We start from the raw sequence: 24,294 nt of genomic DNA on the forward strand, positions 1-24,294 counted from the left end.
CACATATTTACAGATTTCTTTGAATCGTACGCCATCTTACCAGTATTCATACAACACATGATTGGCCAAAGTGACCAGTAATTAACCAAAACACATTCAGACAAGATAGAAAATTCTGTTAGCATCCATTAACTTGTTATACCCCGGATAACGAAACGTACTGTGTTCTGTAGACACTGTAGGCATGTAATAGGCATTCCTCTTAGTTGAAGCTTTAAGACACAATGAAATACATGAAAACTACATATTTCTGAAAACTGCATCTCGACATATTTGTTATCTTTCATGTTTTCTGCAAGTGAAAATAAATGTCACATATAAAAAATACAAAAAAACATTTAAAGTGTAAATCAATCACCACGGTAAAAAGATAGAAAAAAAAGATGCAAATTATAAATATGTACATTTGTACAAGACGTATACAAACTTTCCGTAGTGACCAGTAATTATCTAAACCACCTTTCAGACAAGATAGATCTGTTGGCATCTTTTCTCTATTTATTAACTTGTCCATTAGCCCTTACATACCAAGTATAACAACAACACATACTTTGTTCTGTAGACAAAGCACCGCAGGGGATATGACACATGCCTTTGGTGTGGGAGATCTGGGTTTGATTCCCACTGCGATACATCAACCAATGTGTCCCTGAGCAAGACCCCTAACCCCTAGTTGCTCCAGAGGAATACGACCTTGGACATATATAGAAATTGTCAGTCGCTTTGGATAAAACCGTCGGCTAAATGACATGTAATGTAAAAAAATAGGCAAAAAATGATCATTTGAATAGGGTTGGGTATCGTTTGGGTTTTTTTCCGGTACCGGTGCTAAAACGATACTTTTTAAAAGTGTGCCGGTGCCTGAACCGATACTTTACTTTAAAAATAGGGTAATAGGGTATTTTACAATAACTTTGAATGCACCGCAAGGCTTACTAGTTTCAAGTGAACGCACCACGTCTGTGTTGTTGTTCAGACAATGGCACTACGGCAGCTGCACACTGCTTAACCTCCCGCTGTTGGAATCCTACACAGTGAAATACAATCACCCTTTACACCGTTTAGCTGTCAGCATTTTAACCGTGTTTAATCCAGCTGCTAGCTAATGGTAGGCTAACGTTACCTGAAGTGTTAACTAGCGTCACGTGCAGCGATGCTCTTGTTGCCTCTAACGTCTGTTTCGGAGCATCGTAGAGCAGATTTAATTGGCACCGAAATGAGGCACCAAAATCCGCGTTGCAATTCGGTCTGCTAGATACCGGTCTTTTAGGCACCGGTGCCGTATTAGCGCCGGATTTCGGTACCCAACCCTAAATTTGAAGCAGTTATAGCAGGATATTTGGTGTTGCGGCGGCAGTTAGGTCTATCGCCTCATATCAAGGGGGGTTCTGGGTTCGAAGCCGCTGGCCAACTTGTGCCCTTCTGTGTGGAGTTTGCGTGTTCTCCCAATGTCAGTGGTTTTTCTCCGGGGCCTCTGGCTTTTTCCTGTGCTACCCCTATAAGTCACTGGTGTCCAAGGTGTACCTCGCTTCTCAGCCAGTGTCAGCTGGGATCAGCTTCAGCCCCCTAACGACCCTGTAAAGGTAAAATGGTAAAATAAATGTCTGTTGGTTTACCAGAGGTTTGAATGGCGTGAGACATAATGCAGTGTTGAAGAGATAAATGCCTACGTAATGGGATACATAAGTATAATAAAAAAATCTTACTCTGACAGGAGAGATGATCAGAGGTGCAGAGTTTTTACCACCATCATTACAGTCGGGACTGAAGTATGGGAAGAGTTTCTCTGTAAAGGAGCAGCCAGTAAAGGAGTAGATAAAAGCTGCAGCATCTACGTCATAAAAGGAGACCAGACCCTCCTCATAATCCACAAACACCCCCACCTTCTGAGGCCGGGACTTCAGAGAGAGAAGGACTGGAGGGGCATCAAGAGCTTCGTACTCATTTTCATTTGTCATCCATATTATCCAGAAACCATCCTCAGGGTTCAGTGTGATGTTTCCCTTCCTGTTGATCGACTCTCTGGCCACTCCTAAATCCCATTCAGTCTTTCCTTTAACTTGAACCTCAAAGTAAAATCTGCCTGAAGAGAAACTCTGCTCTCCTAAAACACAAGCACAATAAGAAAATCTCTCTGGGTTGTCTGGGAGATTCTTCTTCACATCACCATGATTCACTTGTTTCCCATCATCAGACAGGTTGAGATCAGGATGTGCTGTATCAGGATCAAGAGTCACATCCACTGCATACTGCTGGACCCTCTTCAGCTCAGCTTTAACCAGCTTCTTCATCTTTTTACTGAGTGTCTCCTCCAGCTGAGCCACAGCTCTCACCACAGTCCCCTCATATGACGTTGGATGGACACTGACCTCTGTCCAGTCCTCGGTGGGTGGAGGTTGGTTGGTGTTTAGGGAGTGGACACTCTGGAGAAGATGAAAGTGGTCTTCAGAGCGTGAGAGCTGCTCCACCTCAATGCTACTCTTCATCAGCTCAGAGATTTCCTGTTCCAGCTCTTTGATGAAAGCTTTAGCCTGTTTTTCTGTTGTTTTCTGCTTCTCTTTGATCGTGTCGATGAGCTCATTCAGGCCTCTCTCAACAGACTCCATTAGAAAAGTGAATACCTGAACACCTTCTGCTATCTCTCTGTCTGCATCTTCCTCACTGAGGTCGACTGAGTGTTTGATCTCCTGAATCCACAGTTGTCTCTTCTGGATCATCTGCTGAATTTTAGCTTCCAGCTCTGCCTTCTTTTCTTCATATTCTTCTTTCAGAGGAACAACATCATGCGTCTTGTGGTCTAAAACAGTGCAGAGCATGCAGACACATGTCTGGTCGGTCTTACAGAACAGCTCCAGAGGTTTATCGTGCTTCGTACACATCCTACCTTCCAGGTTCTCTACAGAGTCGATCAGCTGATGTCTTTTCAGACCTGACATGGTCAGATGAGGCTCCAGGTGAGTCTCACAGTAGGAGGCCAGACACACCAGGCAGGACTTCAGGGCCTTCAGTTTGGTTCCAGTGCAGACATCACAGGGAACTTCTCCTGGTTTGGCCATTAGTTGCTCTAAATTACTGCTGCTGGTATTCTGTTCAGCTGACTGTCTAAACTGAGCGACCATCTCAGAGATGAAAGTGTTGACTCTCAAATTAGGTCTTGTGGTAAAACCCTCCTTGCACATCGGACACAGGTACTGGCGTTTAGTATCCCAGTGTTCAGTGATGCAGTTTTTGCAGAAGTTGTGTCCACATGATGTGGTGACAGGATCAGTGAACACATCCAGACAGATGGAGCACAGAAACTGATCTTCAGATGTCATACACCTTGCAGCAGCCATATCTAAACACAGTGTGGAAGAAAAGAAAAACATTTCATTCAAAATACAGTTTTTATTATTTAAAAAAGAAGTGTTGTTCATTTTTGTTCAAGTATATATGTTATACTTGAAAAACAGTAAGTAGTACAGTATGTAATTTTTAATTGCATGCATGCATGTTTTGATAGGGATGGGATATTTGCGCCACGCTTTCAGCAGCCAACATCATTTTAGTCACTATGATGGTGCATAGACCCCGAACAAGCTTCACACAAATTCAGTGGCGTGCTTACATACAAAGTCGATGCAGAGATTAACGTAATTCGCACTAGGAATTTGCGTGAGTTAAAATATTTGAACTCAAGAAAGAAATTAGCTCAATATCTCTTGTAGTCAGGTGTACTTTACAATCTGTGATGCAGAAGAGCTGCAAACTGCAGCAGCTTGCAATGTTTCTCTCACAGAAATAGACTCAAGCTCACCGCCACTCTTATTTCTGTGTAAAACTAGCCGCCACTTAAAGCGTAACTCTCGCCAAAATGCAACCCAGGGTCATTTTGTGAATGTACCCGAGTCAAACTTTAGTTTAAAAGCATAATTAGGACGGAAGCGCCACTTTTAAGATTTAACGTATTCTCGTTTTTCGGTCAAATGGCCTTTTGAATGAGAGTGCTAGGGGCACTACCATGATCGCATCAAAATCTCTTATTTTTAAACACTAAGGAGGCTCGGCACAACATGATACTTTGCTTCAAGTATCACCAGGGGCTCTACACATGAACTCAGCATTGAGAACATTGTCTTTGTACACAGAATTTACTAAAAAAGGTTTTGAACAACTCACTTTAGCAGTTGTTGATTACGCTCTCCCCCATCTCGCCAGTCAGAAAGTGTTGGATCTCTGAATGCGAATGAACGGACTCCATAGGAGGAAGTGTCATTCTTATATGAGGCTCTTTTTTCAACTACAAGGTCAATGTTGTTTTTCACTAACGACAAAACAACAAATTATCTGGGCATTTACATGGAACTAATCTTTAGGATCTTTCCATCTTTACTCTCCTCCCTGTTACGTTGCATTTAGAGATCAACTCTTTTTGACTGGTGAGGTGGATGGCGAGCGGAAACACCAACAGCTAAAGTGAGTTGTTGAAAACCTTTTCAACAAAAAAAAAGTCATATCTTAGAGGCGCATTACCGACACCAGGTGGTCTGGAGTAGCTACACTCTCATTATGGGCTCCCTCATTAGTCTCACTCGGGGGCAGATGAGACAACTAGTGATAAAATTCAGTATCCCGCTCTGGTCTGGTGTTAGGCTTGATATCAGATTTATTGGCCAAGTATACTTACTGTACATACACAAGGAATTAGACTTTGGTAGGTGTTAACTCTCTATACATTCAACAAATGGACATGTAAACATAGACCAATTATAGACACATACTGTGCATTAGAGACATATAGGCACATATTAACATATCAAGACAAGTACACATGGAGTGGGATGTAAAGTGCAAAAAGTAATAGTGAAAAAGTAGTGTGCAAAGATGCATATTGGAATGATAAGTATGTAATGTTTAGAGAAGTGGGTGAGTGGCCAAAGTAGAGTGATGGCAGTGAGAAAGAAGCTGATTTAATGTCTGGTTGTTTTTTGTGTGCTGGGATGTGTAGCGCCTGCCAGAGGGGAGGAGGTTAAAAAGAGTGTGTGCAGGATGTGTGGGGTCTTTGGTGATGCTCTCTGCCCGCTTCCTGGTCCTACCAGTGTACAAGTCCTGGAGGGAGGGCAGCTTTCCGAATTGTGTGTTGTAATCCGCGTTTGTCCTTGAAAATGTTTACACCATCCCAAGTCCCTACTCTGCTTACTTTATGACAAACATTGCATTTCCTCTAGCTGCTTCACATCATTCATACATTAGTATGAAACAGCCAATGGAAATAGAGGAAGCAGTATGTAGGTAAGTTATCAGTAAACAATAACAATAGTAGGAAATAGGATTGAAGCATAACTCCAAACCACAGACATTCATTTCCAAGTTCCTAAAGTCCTGAGAACTGACATAGAGAGACTGTTTAAAGCTGTTAAAGTGGGCTACTGTATAGTGGGCCTGTGGACAAACAGCCATAGTTATATTGTTACCAATTTCACAAGAAATTAAAAGAGAGGAACTTGCTGCCTGAGTAGAGCTGAAGTTTAGTGTTAATCCTGGTTGTAGAAAGTGTAAATGTGATCAGCTGTACTCACCAGTGTTTGGCAGAGACTCTGCTGTGTTGTTGAGAAAGACCTGATGAAGTCAGTTTGAGTTTTCTTTCAGAGAGAAACAGAGACTTGTCTCGACTGCAGCGTGGCTGACACTCTGACAAACTTAACTTTCATTTCTGGAGTGTGACGTTGAAGCTCTCCTCTTTCCAGTGTTGCTCCTCCTCTTACTGCAGCTCTGTTAGGTTTTGTTTCCTCATGTTTGGACACGATTTTAGACACACACAAGTTTTCCCAAGCCTAACGTGATGTGAAGCAATAGTGTACTCAACTTATTTGTGTGTTAACTTTGTTTGAGGGGAAGCACTGAGCTGTGTAGACGCCCTGTGATAAGAGGAAGAGTTAAGAATACTCTACAGTACTAGCAGCCCAAACAACTATCTGGACAATTGGAAAAAGTCATCAGGAAGGTGTGTCAGTGTTTGGTGAACAGCACAGTGACTCCATGTTGGTTGTTTCTTTGTGTTGTGGTCCATCCAGTGGTCGCTCTGTGCAATAACACCAGGAAGTGGTGTACATGGAAGCTTGTTTTTTGATGGATGGATGGATGGATGGATGGATAGATAGATAGATAGACAGATAGATAGATACTTTATTTATCCCAAGGGACATTTTAGGCATCCAGTAGCTTAGACAACCATAACACAACAAACACATATACACACACATATCTCACATACATAAAAATCACTCACAGAAATTTAAAGAGTTAAAGGTGCTATATGGTAGACTGTGTGCAATGGTGGTAGTGCAAAAGAGACCAGTGCAGGGATTGAACAGTGCAATATCTTATTATTAAATATTAACTATGACTATGAAAAGACAAGAATGTAAACATAATATAATTAGAATTGCTTGACAAACATGAAAATAAATAATATACATTAAGAACAATATATAACAGGGAATAAGTTATAAGATGCAGATGTCATGACCACAGTCCAGATTGTGTAGGAGGGCTAATAAAGCCTATAAGACAGTCAGGTGTACAGCAGATAAAGTATAATAATAATAATAATAATAATAATATATAAATAAATGAGTAAATGAATAATGGTAGGGGCTGAGAGAGACAGGCTCATGCTGAAAAGTCCATTGCCTCCCTCTTTGTGTGGTAGTGCAACCATCAAAATGATTGAACTCGGAACTGAGATTTTTAAGGTGTTAACCTTTTTAAAATTGCATTAAATAACACCAGCACCATTTTTACAATATAATTTATTAACTATTTAAATGTGTCTTGTAAGGGCTTATATATAAAAAGCATGATGACTTCCATGCACAACTTTGAGCACCAAATAAATCAGCTGTTTTTTTTTTAAGGTTTTAATCCAAATATAAGCTCATCCTGCTCCCTTAGTTGTATACATGGGCCCCGAAAATACTGAGCACCCAAGTGTGGCAGACTGCCAGCCGGCTACATTCATTTAAAATTAAACATTTGCAGTTGGTGCTAAGTGGAGCATCTGTCACAGTGTGATTGGTTATGTCGCTGTCAGGCCCCTGCTCCATATCCTATCCACCAATCACAGCGTCTCTCGGATGAAAACGCCTCCTTTAGTGATTCTTAATTTCCCACGAAGCTGATCGTGGTTACGTGTCAGTTAAACTTCTCATCTCCAGTCCTATCTGTATCTGTGAAAAGTGGAGCTGTCCTGAGTTGAAAGATAGCCTAATTTACGGCTTTATTATCAAGTTAATAGGCGTGTTTGTTCGTGTCGTGTTTGTGCTGTCCATTTCCTAAGGTTCTGAAACGCAAACATTTTAAAATCTACTTTTTAAAGGGTGTGTGCCCGTGAGCACCCACGGAGGAAAACATAAATCGGTGCCTATGGTTGTATACTTTAGTCTTAGCCTGTGCCTTTAACCACTAAAAACTAGGGATGCACCGAACCCAGATTTTTGGTGTTCTGCCGAATACCGAACCTACTGGTTAAGATTCTGCCGAACCCCGAACCGAACCGAACCCTACTCCCATTCTTAACACATTAAACACATTAATGAAGTAAACAAAGTCAACAGCAGTGCATTTTTCTTTGTATTTTAAGTTTAAAAAATAAAAAAGAATAGGCAACATTATGCCTGGCACACAAGTGGGAAAAACTATTTTTGACAAAGCCTATGTTTACCCTATCTCAAGATCCAACCAATATCCAAATTATTAGCCTTTTAGATTTATAATCCCATAAAGTAGGCTACCCCCACGCTCTATTCACATCAGTGGCGGCGCCAGATATTTTCTTTTGCTGGTGCTTTGGGGTTGCTGGACATTTCAGTGAGGGTGCTCTGAAATTTTGAGTTTCCCTTGACACAAATAGGCTAACGTACACACACTCGCGCAGATGCCCACCCACCTCCGCCGCGGTTTACTAAACGAGCGAACGAGAGAGATTGACTTAAAGTTGCCGATACAACAGCACCATAGAACTCTGATTAGCCCACCAAACATATTTCAAATACCAGCCAACAAGCCTGGTTCAAACAATCATTACTGCAGCTCTCATACACTGGCTCAGAAGAGTAATGCAGCAGGCCACCACACAGCCAAGCACACACATAAAAACACACGCGCATGTATCCTCACACAGTTTTCACATTTGCACGTATGGTCAAAATACTGTAGTCATATCTTAATATATCTAAATACGCCACGGAGGGCGAACACGTTTTCTGGACTAAAAATAAACCGATGTCCAGTGCGCTGTATAACTTTAGATTCGGTGATCAATTTATTCACATTTCTGTAAAACTCGTTTATTAATGTAATGTTCTTCTACGAGACAGAGATAAGAGTAAAGTTCTAATATGGACCTCTATCAGCTGACTCACCCACTGTGGCCTGGCTGTGTGATCCCCTGGTCTATTGTCATGTACAGCAGGGTGACGTTAAGCATCCTCAGCAGCAGCCTAATCACGGCCGCGGTCAGCTGGCCGTACGGTCGCTCCGCTCCCGCTGTAGGAAGACTCATTTACCGAGAGAACAGCTGACAGCCTGGGAGAGGCTCGGTCTGGTTAACACCAGTTTTTAGCTGTGACTGTCCTTCCTTTGCTGTACCTGAAGTTGCTTCATTTTGGCTGCTGTCTGGAGATTCCTTCATGCACAACTTGTATTCTTTTGGATGTTTCATACGCAAATGTCTTAACAGCCGCGGTGTTGTGTATAGTTTAGGGTCCTCGTCACCACGAGACAAATCGGCATTGCAAATTGAACATGTAGCGCGACTTGAATCGCCTTCTTTTGACTGAAAGTACTGCCAAACAACACTTTTTCTGCTAACAGCTTCCATTTTCACTTTCTCACAGCTTACTGCCGTTGTTAGGTTGCTGCTGCATTCCGTCTAGCTACGTCATTACGTCGATCACGTAACTCTACAAAGAGTATTGAAGTAACAAGATGGTTCAGTCCAAGATAGCGGAGCTGCAGCTCTGTCATGGGTGCGTGTCAGTTTTGTTTGCAATGGAACGTTCTATTGAGTTTCACCTCTTGTTACTTCTATACTCTTTGGCAAGAGCAGAAACTCAACACAACGTTCGTCTCTTTTTCTCGAGTTTCGCCTCTCGTTACTTCTCTTTGGTACCGTTCGGTTCGGTCGAAAAAAATAGAGAACGCTGGGTTCGGTGCATCCCTACTAAAAACCAAATATAAGAGAAAAGGATATTTGCCTTCGGTATGATTCTTGAAATAAGAAAACTCGTCCAGTTTTTCTTGAAGATGTTTTGGATATGAGAGTGACAACCAAGAACTCTTTATTTAGACTGAACATATGATCTCTGGAGTTTCTCACAGACACTCAGGATGTTTTACTCTTTCTGTCTGTCTCTAGTTCAGGATTAAAAGACTGCTATGTTGATAATAATACATTTCTTTAATCTTGTTTAAGGTTTTTATTTTACAATCACATATTTACAGATTTTTTTTATTCATAAATCATCTTACCAGTATGCACACAACTAATAAAAACATTAACCAAATGACCAGTAATTAACCTAAACACTTTTCACACAAAATAGGAAATAGTTGAAAGTTAGCATAGCATTGGATAGCGTTTCATACCAGTTATAACGGCACACATTGTGTTCTGTAGACACTAAAGGCATGTTATAGGCCTTACTTTTAAATTAAGCTTTAAAAATCATATATCTTATATATTCAGCAATGTTTTCTGTGGCTCGACATTAAAGACAAACAAAAAAATCAAGTTATTCTGCATCATTTTTGCAAATTGACTCAAACTTCACATATTTGGTGTCTTTAGAAACTGATTTCTTATTGATGTAAAAATATACGGTTGTGGGTTTAAAAGAGGTTTAAATAAATATTCTCCACATAGCTTGCGTGATGATGCATCAACTTAATGTGTTTACTATGTGATACAAAAGTCTTAACAATGAAGTGTAAATCAAAAAATAAGATGCAAACTTGAAATATATACATTTGTTCCCTTAAGTAATAATTCTTCAATACGTGAAATAACCATACCTGCAAACTAGTCGCTGTTTGGCGAAAATCGCCATTTTGAATGGGAAAATGTCATCCACGTGAATTGTGTGGATCCGAAGAGTTTTTATTTTTTGGGGGTACAATTTTTCCATAAGTGTGAGTTTCAAAAACCTACTGTGGTCTTCTTTATTATAAAACATCTTTGGTGATACGTCACACGAGTCATTTGGCCAATCACAATCACTGACACTAGTTTTTAGGTAAGTGCTGTTAACTGCCAACAATATAATTGTTTTTCGCTAACGTTGTTGTTACCATGTTTAACGTTATAATGGAAAGCAAGCTTGTCAGCTAATCGGCTTGTCAGCTAACGTAAGATCAGTGAATTGTGTTGTTTGCCTAAAATGTTAGTTCAATGTGAAGGATTTTGGCAAGGCTATCTTGCTATTAAATGCCTGCACTTCTCTCTGATACTCCGAAACGGACGTTAGAGGCAACCTAAACTTCGCCGCATGTCACGCTAGTTAACACTACACTCGGCAGCAGGTAACGTTAGCCTACCGTTAGCTAGTTAACACTACACTCGGCAGCAGGTAACGTTAGCCTACCGTTAGCTAGCAGTTGGAGTAAACACGGTTAAAATGATGACAGCTAAATGGTGTAAAAGTGTGTCTGTATTTCACTGGAGAGGATTCTAACAACAGTCTGCAGATGCTGTTGTCTGAAAAACAACACAGATGTTGCGTTCACTTGAAATTCACCTCGCCAACCTCGTGCTGCATTCAAAGTTATTGTAAAATACCCTTTTCCCATCCAGTGGTTGTTTTTGTCGTTAAACAGGAATTTACTACTAAAATAAGGAAGAGGCTCGATATTTGGTCGCATTTTACGTACAAATAATCTCAGAAATAATTTATTTAAATAAGACTAACAGTTGTTGACTAAAACTTGACTAAGATATATTCAGATTTTGACTAAAACTAGACTAAAATGACGAGACTTTTAGTCAACTAAAACTTGACTAACAAAAAAAGATGTGAATGACTAAATATGACTAAAACGAACAAGGATATTTAGCACAAGACTAAGACTAAATAAAAAATAGGTGACAAAATTAACACTAATGTAAGTAATCAACTGGGGAGATATCTTTTAGGGCGTTTTCACACATACCTCGTTTGGTCCGGACTTTCGGACTTTTTAGTTTGATCCGAACCAAAATTAAAGGTGTGAAACCTCCCCCGGACCACGTTCCGGATCAAAAGACCAAATTTTGTCCGACAAAAAGAGGTGGTCTCGGTCCGGACCAAACTGAACCATGGTCCGGTTCGTTGATAGTGTGAAAGCATTTTTGGATGGTTGGACTTTCGGACCAAATACAGGAAGCTCTGGCAGGCTCTCCCTGTGTTACAAGACCGGGAAGCTCCTTTAAAGAATAGCTCGGTGCTTAGTGAGTGAGTGAGAGAGAGAGAGAGAGAGAGAGAAAAGAGAGAAAAAAAAAAAAAAAAAAAAAAAAAAGAAAAAAAAGAAATGCTGTAAAGCTATGCAGCGAGCAAGCAGAGAATACATCAGCAGTTTATTTGTTAAGTGGTAGTAAATGTACAGTGTAGGTTTCAGTTTGTCTCTGAATAAATGCTCCAGAAAGAAAGTTCCCCTGTCTTGCTTCTCTACATCACAACAAAACAAAAAGAGCCGCGGCAGTCGGGAGAGCAGCGGTCAGTTGAATAGCCTAAACTCGGACCCAGAGAGAGGATACGAGAGGACGGGAAGGCCCCGTCAACAAACCAATCAGTTATAAGTATCTGGAGACGCAGCTCACGTATGTGATGACGGCAGGACGTAGTTTTGTCACGTATAGATCTGTAGTGCGCTTGCAAAACTGCAGTGTGAAACCAAAACTTACCGGATCAAATGTATACAATGTAACAAAAACATGAACCTTGGTACGGACCTTGGTTCGGACTTTCATGTGTGAAAACGCCCTTAGTTTCTATTAGTTCAACTATTTTCCCTATTCAGCTGCAGTGAATCCCCTTAAATGAAATAAGATGAGTGATTAGTTTACTCTGACAGCAGAGATGATCAGAGGGGCAGAGTTTTTACCACCATAACGCGGACTAAAACATGGAAAGAGTTTCTCAGTGAAGGAGCAGCCAGTAAAGGAGTAGATAAGAGCTGCAGCATCTACGTCATAAAAGGAGACCAGACCCTCCTCATAATCCACAAACACCCCCAACCTTCTGAGGAGGAGACTTCAGAGAGAGATGGACTGGAGGGTCAGCAAGAGCTTTGTACTCATTTCCATTTCTCAAAAATATAGTCCAGGTACCATTCTGAGGGCACAGTGTGATGTTTCCCTTCCTGTTGATCGACTCTCTGGCCACTCCTAAAGTCCATTCAGTCTTTCCTTTAACTTGAACCTCAAAGTAAAATCTGCCTGAAGAGAAACTCTGCTTTCCTAAAACACAAGTACAAGCTGAAAATCTCTCTGGGTTGTCTGGGAGATTCTTCCTCACATCACCATGATTCACTTGTTTCCCATCACCAGACAGGATGAGTTCAGGATATGCTGTATCAGGATCAAGAGTCACATCCACTGCATACTGCTGGACCCTCTTTAGTTCAGACTCAGCGAGCAGCTTCTTCATCTGTTTACTGAGCGTCTCCTCCAGCTTAGCCACAGCTTCCACCACAGTCCCCTCATATGATGGACGGATGCTGACCTCTGTCCAGTCCTCGGTGGGTGGAGGTTGTTGGATGTTTAGGGACTGGACACTCTGGACAAGATGGAGGTGGTCTTCAGAGCGTGAGAGCTGCTCCACCTCAGTGCTTCTCTTCATCAGCTCAGAGATTTCCTGTTCCAGCTCTTTGATGAAAGCTTCGGCCTGTTTTTCTGTTGTTTTCTGCTTCTCTTTGATCGTGTTGATGAGCTCATTCAGACCTCTCTCAACAGACTCCTTCAGAGAAGTGAAGACTTGAACACCTTCTGCTATCTCTTTGTCTGCATCTTCCTCACTGAGGTCGTTTGATTTCCTGAATCTTCAGTCTCTTCTGGATAATCTTCTGAATTTCAGCCTCCAGCTCTGCCTTCTTTTCTTCATATTCTTCTTTCAGAGGAACAACATCATGCATCTTGTGCTCTAAAACAGTGCAGAGCATGCAGACACATGTCTGGTCGGTCTTACAGAACAGCTCCAGAGGTTTATCGTGCTTCATACACATCCTGCCTTCCAGATTCTCCACAGGGTCGATCAGCTGATGTCTTTTCAGGCCTGATGTCGTCAGATGAGGCTCCAGGTGAGTCTCACAGTAGGAGACAAGACACACCAGGCAGGACTTCAGGGCCTTTAGTTTGGTTCCAGTGCAGACGTCACAGGGAACTTCTCCTGGTTTGGACACTTGTTGCTCTGAGCTGCTGCTGCTGGCTTTCTGTTGAGCTGACTGTCTGAACTGAGCAGCCATCTCAGAAAGCAAAGTGTTGACCCTCAAATCAGGTCTTGTGGTAAAACCCTCCTTGCACATCAGACACAGGTGCTGGACATTAGTATCCCAGTGTTTAGTGATGCAGTTTTTGCAGAAGTTGTGACCACATGGTATGGTGACAGGATCAGTGAACACATCCAGACAGATGGAGCACAGAAACTGATCTTCAGATGGCAGATAGTTTGCAGCAGCCATATCTACACATAGTGTGAAAGAAAAGAAAAACATTAAATTCAAAATACAGTTTTAATTAAAGCAGAAAGCAGTGATAGACAGGCCCTCATATCTCCCCGTACGTTGGGGTTGTTATCGAGACGCGGATATGTGCGGCCGTGCATTTGCGAGACTGACAGACACCATGCACGGGTCATATAATTTCCATTATCCATAAGTGTCTATGATATCTCTCACAATAATCTACGCCAAATGGTTCACAAGTTGTGGAAGTATGGCTATACCCACAAGACCCACACGTTGTTGCTCAATATCAAGTGTAGAGCACACACTGTAAATTTAATGACTCAGATGATGTTTGTCATATATGGATGATTTCCTTTTGCCAGCAGGTGGCACTACGAGTATGAGTCAACATTGGCATGTAGATGTCCTCAGGCCTAGACTCTTATCATGACATTTTGGGCAGATTGGACAATGTACAGTCGAGTTACAACAATTTCAACAAAAATGTAAGCTTTTAATAAGTTTTCATCGATAAGGTCTTAAGATTACACAAAAGTAATTTTAAAATCAATTGAATGTTATCTCTAGGAGGCGTTTGTTGAAGTATGATGAAAAGTGAAAAAGATAAAAAGTGAAAAGTGTACTAAATTTGCACAATAAATTCAAAATTGCTGACTTCCTGTTGAGTTAAGGGCACATGCCCCAAGAGGCTTTTTATGTCTCGACCGATTGAAGTTACTCTATGTGAAAGTTAAAGGAGGCAGCTTTTACTTTGACAACTGTTTGGAGCGCTTTTGAGCAAATTTTTCATACCTGAGCGCAAAACCCACAAAATGTCACATTTTTCATCCTGATTCATGTGCACATTTTGGTGAGTTTTCAAGCACCCCTCAAAAGTGCGATTCATTAGAGAGAATACTAAATGGAGCAATTTCAATAGGGCGGGCCCTAATTATTTGTTGAAAAAGAACACATATTAGGTAAAGTGTTTTGACTTGTATTGATGAGCTGTGAGCAACCACAAACATTTAAGCCGTGCTGACAAGCTGAAGCTCGCTACTCTGACAAAACCGCACAGAATATGTCCACATCCTGTTGTGTAGACCAGTTTTTATTAAAAACAAAACTGCTAACAAAGTTCTGCTGACTTGAATCATTTCCTCCAGCTGCTTCACATTAAAAACCTCCCACTGGTTCTCTGGTTGAAAGCTTTTATTGTGAAACAGCCAGAGGAAATAGAGGGAGCAATAGGCGATCATTAAACAGACAGAAAACCACAGAGATTCATTTTCAAGTTCCTAAAGTCCTGAGAACTGACACAGAGAGACTGTTTAAAGCTGTTAAAGTGGGCTACTGTATAGTGGGCCTGTGTACAAACAGCCATAGTTATATTGTTACCAATTTCACAAGAAATTAAAAGAGAGGAACTTGCTGCCTGAGTAGATCTGAAGTTTAGTGTTAATCCTGGTTGTAGAAAGTGTAAATGTGACCAGCTGTACTCACCAGTGTTTGGCAGAGACTCTGCTGTGTTGTTGAGAAAGACCTGATGAAGTCAGAGACTGAAAACAGAGACTTGTCTCGACTGCAGCGTGGCTGACACTCTGACAAACTTCACTTTCATTTCTGGAGTGTGACATTGAAGCTCTCCTTTCTCCAGTGTTGCTCCTCCTCTTACTGCAGCTCTGTTGTTAGGTTTTGTTTCCTCATGTTTGGACATGATTTTAGACGCATACAAGTTTTCCCTAGCCTAATGTGAGGTGAAGCAATAGTGTACCCAAGTTATTTGTGAGTTAACTTTGTTTGAGGGGAAGCACTGAGCTGTGTAGACGCCCTGTGATAAGAGGAAGAGTTAAGAATACTCTACAGTACTAGCAGCCCAAACAACTATCTGGACAATTGTAGAAAGTCATCAGGAAGGTGTGTCAGTGTTTGGTGAACAACACAGTGACTCCATGCTGGTTGTTTCTTTGTATTGTGGTCCATCTAGTGGTCGCTCTGTGCCATAACACCAGAAAGTGGTGTACATGGAAGCTTGTTTTATTTATTTTTTTGAGGAGTGTAACAGATGTTTATTATATATTGGCAGATTAACGAACATCTGGATTCTTTCTCCAAAGTTTTAACACTGTTTTTGGCGGTTTTTCTTTGTACATTTTTTTTGAGGCTTTTTACAACGCTTTCTCTGAAATCTTTGTCATTTTTATGTTTTTGTGGCTCTGACTGGCTGCAGTAGAGCAAAAATGACAATAAAGTGACCAAAACGACAAAACCTTGGAAAAAAGTGACAAAAGTGTCAAAAAAGTTGGGAAAAAAACTACAAAGCGTCAGAATTTTATTTGCCAGCAGCGCCTATGAGTAAAAGTGGTCTTAGGACATATTGTGTTTGAGATGGAACCATTGATTTTGTGTTTATTATTAAGTATATAATCTTATAAGTACAAGTTAAAGTACACAACATGGAAGCTTGTTGCTGGTCGTCTCTTTGTGTTGTGGTCCATCCAGTGGTCGCTCTGTGCCATAACACCAGGAAGTGGTGTACATGGAAGCTTGTTGTTTCTGTGGTGCAACCATTAAAATGACTGAATTCAGCACTGAGTGTTTTTTTATGGTTTGCTAGGGCTGCACAATTAACTGCAATTCTATTGAAATCGCAATATGGACTAGTGCAATATCCAAATTGCAGGGGGGGGTGCAAAATTTGTTAAAGGCAAAATATGTGTCTAACCATTCTGAATGAAGTATTGTGGAGCTACAAATCCTATCCTACAGACTACAGAAAACATCTTTGTTTGGTACAGATTCTTGCAAAAATCCCTCTACATGACTATAGCACCTTCTTATTTGTGTTTCATTGAAACTGTATCATTCCGTCCTATGTTGTCCTATGTTGTGAAACATATCGCAATTGCAACATCAGTCAAAATAATCGCAAATTGTGCAGCCCCTGTGTTTACCTTTTTAAAATTGCATTAAATAACACCAGCACCATGTTAACAATATAATTTATTAACTATTTAAATGTCTTATACAAAAGCATGATGACTTCCATGCACAACATTTGAGCACCAAATAAAACAGCTGTTTTTTAGATTTTAATCCAAATATATAAGCTCATCCTGCTCCCTTAGTTGTATACTTTAGTCTTTGTAGTGCTACCTGTTCCTTTCTAACCACGAAACCAAATATAAAGAAAAGGATATTTGCCTTCGGTATGATTCTTGAAATAAGAAAACTCATCCAGTTTTTTTTACAGATGTTTTGGATATGAGTGTGACAACCAAGAAATCTTTATTTAGACTGAACATACAGTGCTAAGCATAAGTGAATACAACCCATGCTAAAGTTGACTAAAAAGAGAAATAAAAAATCATCTTTTGGAAATTGATCTTTATGCTTTAATTAAAAAAATGAGGAAAAATCCAACCTTTAAGGACACCAATTTTCTTTGTGAATGAATAATGTATCGTAAATAAATAAATTAATGTTCTTCCTTAAAATACAGGGGGCATAAGTAAGTACACCCCTATGTTAAATTACCATAGAGGCAGGCAGATGTTTATTTTTAAAGGCCAGTTATTTCATGGATCCAGGATACTATGCATCCTGATAAAGTTCCCTTGGCCTTTGGAATTAAAAGTCCCCCCCACATCATCACATGCCCTTCACCATACCTAGAGATTGGCATGGTTTTATTTCAGTTAGCCTAATAGCTGGTTTGATTTGCATTCAGAGATGATTTTATGGAAAGTATCCCATGCCAATCTCTAGGTATGGGTATTTATGTACGATACATTATTCATTCACAAGGAAAATTGGTGTCCTTAAAGGTTGGATTTTTCCTATTTTTTTTTTAAATGAAGGCATTAAGATCAATTTCCAAAAGATGATTTTTTTTTTATTCCTCTTTTTAGTCAACTTTAGCATGGCTTCATAAACTTATGAGTGCCACTGTATGTTGATAATAATACATTTCTTTAATCTTGTTATTTTGGGTGTGTGCCCACAAACAGTTGCTAGGGGCGCCATCTATCTGATTGATATCGGCCTTGCTGTTTACTGTTCACTCTCTTACAGCCGTACTGTATTTAATCACTGCTGGTGGAAACAAACATTTCCTCCTACTACTGCTTCACATTAAAAGCATCCAACTGGTGAAACACACAGGGAGCTTTTATTGTGAAGCAGCCACAGGAAACACAATGTACTCGTAATGAAATACTACTTGCATGTGTAAACCAGGCTTTTCTGTTCAGTGTTGGGTGCTCAAGTCACTGTTTACTCAGGCCTTGTGTTCAACAACTGGTTTATTTTACAGTTTTTATTTTTACAATCACATTTTTACAGATTTCTTTGACTCATAAAGCATCTTACCAGTATTATATTATTATTATACCCGGTATAATGACACATACTGTGTTCTGTAGACACTATAGGCATGTAATGGGCCTTAATCTTTAATATAGCTTCATAACATAATGAAATATTCAGCAATATGTTTTCTTTGGCTGCACATGAAATAGAAATTAGATATTTTGCAGCATTTATTTGCAAATTGACTCAAACTGCATCTTGGCATATTTGGTGTCTTTTAAAACTAATTTCTTCTGAAAGTTAAAATAAATGTTTGGATACATATAATACACAATTACAACAATGAATAGTAAATCACCACTGCAAAGACATTTTGTACAAAAAATGTAAAAAATTTAAATATGTGCATTTGATCCCTTGAATAGAAATAAATCAATACACGAAAGATCAGTGATTAGTTCACTCTGACAGGAGAGATGGTCAGAGGGGCAGAGTATATAAGAAGGTATAAGGTATAAGAAGAGTTTCTCAGTGAAGGAGCAGCCAGTAAAGGAGTAGATAAGAGCTGCAGCATCTACGTCATAAAAGGAGACCAGACCCTCCTCATAATCCACAAACACCCCCACCTTCTGAGGAGGAGACTTCAGAGAGAGAAGGACTGAAGATTCAGTACAAGCTGTGTACTTATTTACATTTCTCAAAAATATAGTCCAGTAACCATTCTCAGGGCTCAGTGTGATGATTCCCTTCCTGTTGATCGACTCTCTGGCCACTCCTAAAGTCCATTCAGTCTTTCCTTTAACTTGAACCTCAAAGTAAAATCTGCCTGAAGAGAAACTCTGCTTTCCTAAAACACAAGCACAAGCTGAAAATCTCTCTGGGTTGTCTGGGAGATTCTTCATCACATCACCAAGATTCACTTGTTTCCTGTCATGAGACAGGATGAGTTGAGGATGTGCTGTATCAGGATTAAGAGTCACATCCACTGCATACTGCTGGACCCTCTTCAGCTTGGCTTCAAGCAGCTTCTTTATCTTTTTACTGAGTGTCTCCTCCAGCTGAACCACAGCTTTCACCACAGTCCCCTCATACGATGATGGACGGACACTGACCTCTGTCCAGTCCTTGGTGGGTGGAGGGTGGTTGGTGTTGAGGGACTGAACACTCTGGAGAAGATAGAGGTGGTCTTCAGAGCGTGAGAGCTGCTCCACCTCAGTGCTTCTCTTCATCAGCTCAGAGATTTCCTGTTGCAGCTCTTTGATCAAAGCTTCAGCCTGTTTTTCTGTTGTTTTCTGCTTTTCTTTGATTGTGTTGATGAGCTCATTCAGGCCTCTCTCAACAGAATCCTTCAGAGAAGTGAAGACCTGAACACCTTCTGCTATCTCTCTGTCTGCATCTTCCTCACTGAGGTCAACTGAGTGTTTGATCTCCTGAATCTTCAGTCGTCTTTTCTGGATCATCTGCTGAATTTCAGCCTCCAGCTCCGCCTTCTTTTCTTCATGTCCTTCTTTCATAGGAACAACATCATGCGTCTTGTGATCTAAAACAGTGCAGAGCATGCAGACACATGTCTGGTCAGTCTTACAGAACAGCTCCAGAGGTTTATCGTGCTTCGTACACATCCTGCCTTCCAGGTTCTCCACAGGGTCGATCAGCTGATGTCTTTTCAGGCCTGACGTTGTCAGATGAGGCTCCAGGTGAGTCTCACAGTAGGAGACGAGACACACCAGGCAGGACTTCAGGGCCTTCAGTTTGGTTCCAGTGCAGACGTCACAGGGAACTTCTCCTGGTTTGGACACTTGTTGCTCTGAGCTGCTGCTGCTGGCTTTCTGTTGAGTTGACTGTCTGAACCGAGCGACCATCTCAGAGATGAAAGTATTTATTTTCAAATCCGGTCTTAAGGTAAAACCCTCCTTGCACATCGGACACAGGTACTGGTCATTAGTATCCCAGTGTTCAGTGATGCAGTTCTTGCAGAAGTTGTGTCCACATGATGTGGTGACAGGATCAGTGAACACATCCAGACAGATGGAGCACAGAAACTGATCTTCAGATGGCAGATAGTTTGCAGCAGCCATATCTACACACGTGTGAAAGAAAAGATAAACACTTTATTGAAATTGGCTTTAGGTATTTATATAAAAAGAAGTGTTATCCAAATTGCACCCAAATTGTTGCATTTTTTAACCAATTTTTGAGTATTTTTTTACAACTACTTGGACATGTGCCACCTGGAAATTTTATGAATTGTTTTTTTTAAATTTCATGTTGGGGGGGAGAGGAGGGAGAGGGTCCATGAGGGATTCGTCAGCTGCGTGGGTAACGTTATCTACACTCGTGTCTCGCTTTCGTGGCGTCTACGTAATCTATTTCTGAGTGGTGATCTGCAGCCAAAGTTCATCCATTTTATTTACTACAGACTGTATTTGGCAGGAACATTGCTGTATAGTGATAGGCGATAAGGAATTGGCCTTAGCCCACCGTTATCCTCCTAGCTTTCCCCCTACTTTGTTTACCCTCTCAACTAGGGATGCACCAAATCCAGATTTTTGGGGTTCGGCCGAATACCGAATCCACTGGTTAAGATTCTTCCGAAACCGAATACCGAATCCTACTCCCATTCTCAGTCCATTAACACAGTAAACACTGTTTGGTCGGTGTAGGGCTAGCAAAGCTGGTAATGGTCGTCTGGTTAACCAACCCGTTCTCATTCCGAACTCGTAAAATAAGTGCGTTTGGGCAGTGTCCTTCAGCGTCTGATGCGACGAAAAAGGCACCCTTCGGCGTAGTTTTTTCTTTCCTCCCGCGTGTCACAGAACCGTACGCCCACCCACGACCCTTTCCTAAACCCAACCGTCCCGACCAAGCGCGTCAAAAGGGACGCCAATAGTGGCGACCAAGCACATTTACATGAGACGCTAAAGGAGACTTTTAACGTCAATAAGAACGAGAAAGGCTCCTGACCGAACGTCCTTATTTTACGAGTTGGGTGTGAGAATGTGTTGGGTTAACACCAGTTTTTGGCTGGGACTGTCCTTCCTTTGCCGTACCTGAAGTTGCTGCATTCTGGCTGCTGTCTGGAGATTCCTTCGTGCACAACTCGTATTCTTTCAGATGTTTCATACCAAATGTTGTAACAGCGGCCATGTTATGTATAGTTTAGGGTCCTCGCCACCACCAGACCAATCAGCATTGAACAGATTGAACATGTAGCTGGACTTGAATGGCCTTCTTTTGACTGAAAGTGCTGCCAAACAACAACTTTTTCTGCTCACCAGATCCATGTCCACTTTGTCACAGCCTACTGCATTGAACGCTCCACCTACGTAAACACCTTCCCGTTTGAACGGCGCCGTCACTACGGCGACCAGCGTAGCGCACCTAGCGCAAGCGTAGGGTTCGGGGAAAAAATTCTAAGGTTCGGCAGAAACCCAACGCTGTCAAAAAGCCCAATATTCAGCCGAAGCCGAATGCTGGATTCGGTGCATCCATGCTCTCAACCCTCACTGCAAGCTCTTCCGGTCCACGGAGCCGAGTTAGTAGCCTTCGTCAGTGTTGAAGTACTGGGTCTCTTTCAGGCAGTGTCTCAGTCTCGGACAAAATGTACTGGGTTTTATTTCAACACCAAATTTCAACACCACAACTTGGGGGGGATATCACTTAATTACCTGTGCATTCAATGATTTATTTGTATTTTTACATCAATGCTAATGTTATCTCAGACATTTACCACACGCCACGCGCCACTGGACCGCTCCCTCACTTGGGTGAGAGAGGTAGAGATGTGACAGCAGAGAGCAGAGACTGCTTCTATGAAAAGAAAATATATTTTGGGCCCTATCTCGCACCCAGCGCAGCGCAGCGCAAAGCCTGACGCAAGAACGTGTAAGAACGACGCAGTTTCCCATCCAGCGCCCGTGTCGTTTAAATAGCAAATGCACCTGCGCCCATCTGTGCACCCATGGGCGTGCTGGTCTTACAGGGAGGTGTGTTCAGGTGCATTCTGGGCGTGCTGGTCTTACAGGGAGGTGTGTTCAGGTGCATTCTGGGCGTGCTGGTCTTACAGGGAGGTGTGTTCAGGTGCATTCTGGGCGTGCTGGTCTTACAGGGAGGTGTGTTCAGGTGCATTCTGGGCGTGCTGGTCTTACAGGGAGGTGTGTTCAGGTGCATTCTGGGCGTGCTGGTCTTACAGGGAGGTGTGTTCAGGTGCATTCTGGGCGTGCTGGTCTTACAGGGAGGTGTGGTCAGGTGCATTCTGGGTGTGCTGGTCTTACAGGGAGGTGTATTAGTTAACGAAAGTTAACGACACATTTCTTTACTTTGAGTTTGAATACACAGTATAATCATTAACCAATCAAAACAAACGTGCTTGTGTGTTTTTGAGTGTCGTGAGCTCTCCTCTCTCTCTGGCTCGCTCTTCACTCAATCTTTCCCAAACAAATTCTTAGTTAGACGCTCCCCTTTCCGTGGTAGTTTTATCACCTTAGATATGATTGTTATTTCAGTGTTAGCAAAAGGAGGAGGGAGTGCCTGTATGAGGCAGAGGCAATATTACAGTACATTGACATTAATACTTGTTTACATTTCTGACTGTGCATTTGTTAAAACATTGTAGGTATTTGTATTTTTTTTTTATCCTTGTTGGTTGTTGAATAAATATAGTTTTTATGTATTATATGGCAGGGCTCCAGACTAACTTTTTGCCTTGGTTGCACTGGCGCCCCTACCTTTTTTTATTTAGGTGCACCAGCACAAAATTTGGGTGCACCTAAATATTTCCTTGTGTAGCCTTTAACGCTGAATGGCTATACACGATATATAGCTCTGTATTTTTTTTTTCAAAGTAGGCTAAATGTTCAGTTTTAAGTCAAAGCCACTTTTCACAAGCTCTTTTATTAAAACAGAATGTGATTTAAAAAAAATTGCAAAGACAGAGTTTCCTTTACCAGTTTAAAAATATACAGCTGCAACACATGTAAATGAAAGTTATCTGAAATAAATAGCCTAGGATATATTCAAAAATATATATATATCTCTGAGAAAGCTCCTTCACTTGTTTTCAACAACAATAACAGACTGATTAAAAGAGAGAGGACGCCCGGATAGCTCAGTTGGTAAATATAGAGGTTCGACTCCGACCTGCGGCCCTTTCCTGCATGTCATTCCCCTCTCTCTCTCCCCTTTCATGTCTTCAGCTTTCCTATCAAAAACAAAACAAAAAACAGACAGAAAGACATAGGGAGACAGAGTGCGATGGACTGAAGTGTATGCTACTCACAGAGTGACAGCTTACTCATTATGAATGGGTCCAGCACGGGTCGAATGCACTTTGGTGGGTCAGCGCCGTTACACCCGTCTTGTGTAGGCTATGAAATGTCTGTATCGTCACTACGCTGCATTTTTATGAACTATGATATAACTGGCCATGGGTCACATCTTTCGCCCAGGTCCAGCAGGCTCAGTCTTACAATCTATTACTCAACCAACTGAAGTTAGTTACATTTAATAACTTCTAATGTGTTTTTCACCGTGGCGGCCGCAATAACAGAGTTACCAGCGGGAAACACTGGTACCAATACAGGTTGTGCGACCAAATTGGTATATATAATAATATAGCCAAACACTGCAACTTTTATACTTTTAAGAAAGAGAACAATAGCTATGGCAACATTATTATTATTATTATTATTATTATTATTTTTAACACAAGGATTCAAATATCTGTTAAAACACAGTAAATGTGATCAGCTGTACTCACCAGTGTTTGGCAGAGACTCTGCTGTGTTGTTGAGAAAGACCTGATGAAGTCAGTTTGAGTTTTCTTTCAGAGAGAAACAGAGACTTGCCTCGACTGCAGCGTGGCTGACACTCTGACAAACTTAACTTTCATTTCTGGAGTGGGACGTTGAAGCTCTCCTCTTTCCAGTGTTGCTCCTCCTCTTACTGCAGCTCTGTTAGGGTTTGTTTCCTCCCTCTCATGTGCACTCTTATTGTGAAATACCAGGGTGTTGTCTGGTTAATATAGAGCAAAGGTGGAGCTTTATCTAACAGGTTATCGTGTAGGTTGACACTTTATGGGGCGTCAGTTTGACTTAAAACTTTAAACTAAGACTTTATTTCACATGTCAAAGATATGATGATAAAGTCCAAGTCTTGTTAGGGCCCGAGCGCCGACTGCAGCGAAGGTCCTATTGAAACTGAAGGAATTATTATTTTCCCGGCAAATGAATAGCCTTTTTGAGGGGCTTACCATATTCAAAATCTCACCAAATTTGGCGGTCGCATCAAGTCTGGTGAAAATGTATG

At 41.2% G+C, this 24,294-nt stretch overlaps 3 protein-coding genes across 4 annotated transcripts in view; 1 reads left to right on the forward strand and 2 right to left on the reverse strand.

The window, feature by feature from the left end:
- ppp3r1b (protein phosphatase 3 (formerly 2B), regulatory s1ubunit B, alpha isoform, b) overlaps positions 1 to 24,294 on the forward strand; it is a 69,194-nt gene that overhangs the window by 19,543 nt on the left and 25,357 nt on the right. The gene's annotated exons all lie outside the window — the stretch shown is intronic.
- On the reverse strand, positions 887 to 15,287 carry LOC120563858 (E3 ubiquitin-protein ligase TRIM21-like). Of its 2 annotated transcripts, none has more exons than XM_039808296.1 (3): positions 15,181 to 15,287; positions 1,707 to 3,337; positions 887 to 1,575 (listed from the first exon to the last, which is right to left on the reverse strand). In XM_039808296.1, the coding sequence occupies exons 2-3, from the start codon at positions 3,333 to 3,335 to the stop codon at positions 1,567 to 1,569; spliced, it is 1,638 nt and encodes a 545-aa protein (XP_039664230.1). In that variant the 5' UTR covers positions 3,336 to 3,337; positions 15,181 to 15,287; the 3' UTR covers positions 887 to 1,566. The 2 variants fall into 2 exon arrangements, with proteins under 2 accessions (XP_039664230.1, XP_039664239.1); XM_039808305.1 differs by lacking the exon at positions 15,181 to 15,287 and adding an exon at positions 5,559 to 5,845.
- Positions 17,999 to 23,861, reverse strand: LOC120563747 (E3 ubiquitin-protein ligase TRIM21-like). Its single transcript, XM_039808141.1, has 2 exons — positions 23,747 to 23,861; positions 17,999 to 20,068 (listed from the first exon to the last, which is right to left on the reverse strand). The coding sequence occupies exon 2, from the start codon at positions 20,064 to 20,066 to the stop codon at positions 18,384 to 18,386; it is 1,683 nt and encodes a 560-aa protein (XP_039664075.1). The 5' UTR covers positions 20,067 to 20,068; positions 23,747 to 23,861; the 3' UTR covers positions 17,999 to 18,383.

Source organism: Perca fluviatilis, chromosome 1 (assembly GCF_010015445.1).
Source record: "Perca fluviatilis chromosome 1, GENO_Pfluv_1.0, whole genome shotgun sequence".
Taxonomy (NCBI): domain Eukaryota; kingdom Metazoa; phylum Chordata; class Actinopteri; order Perciformes; family Percidae; genus Perca; species Perca fluviatilis.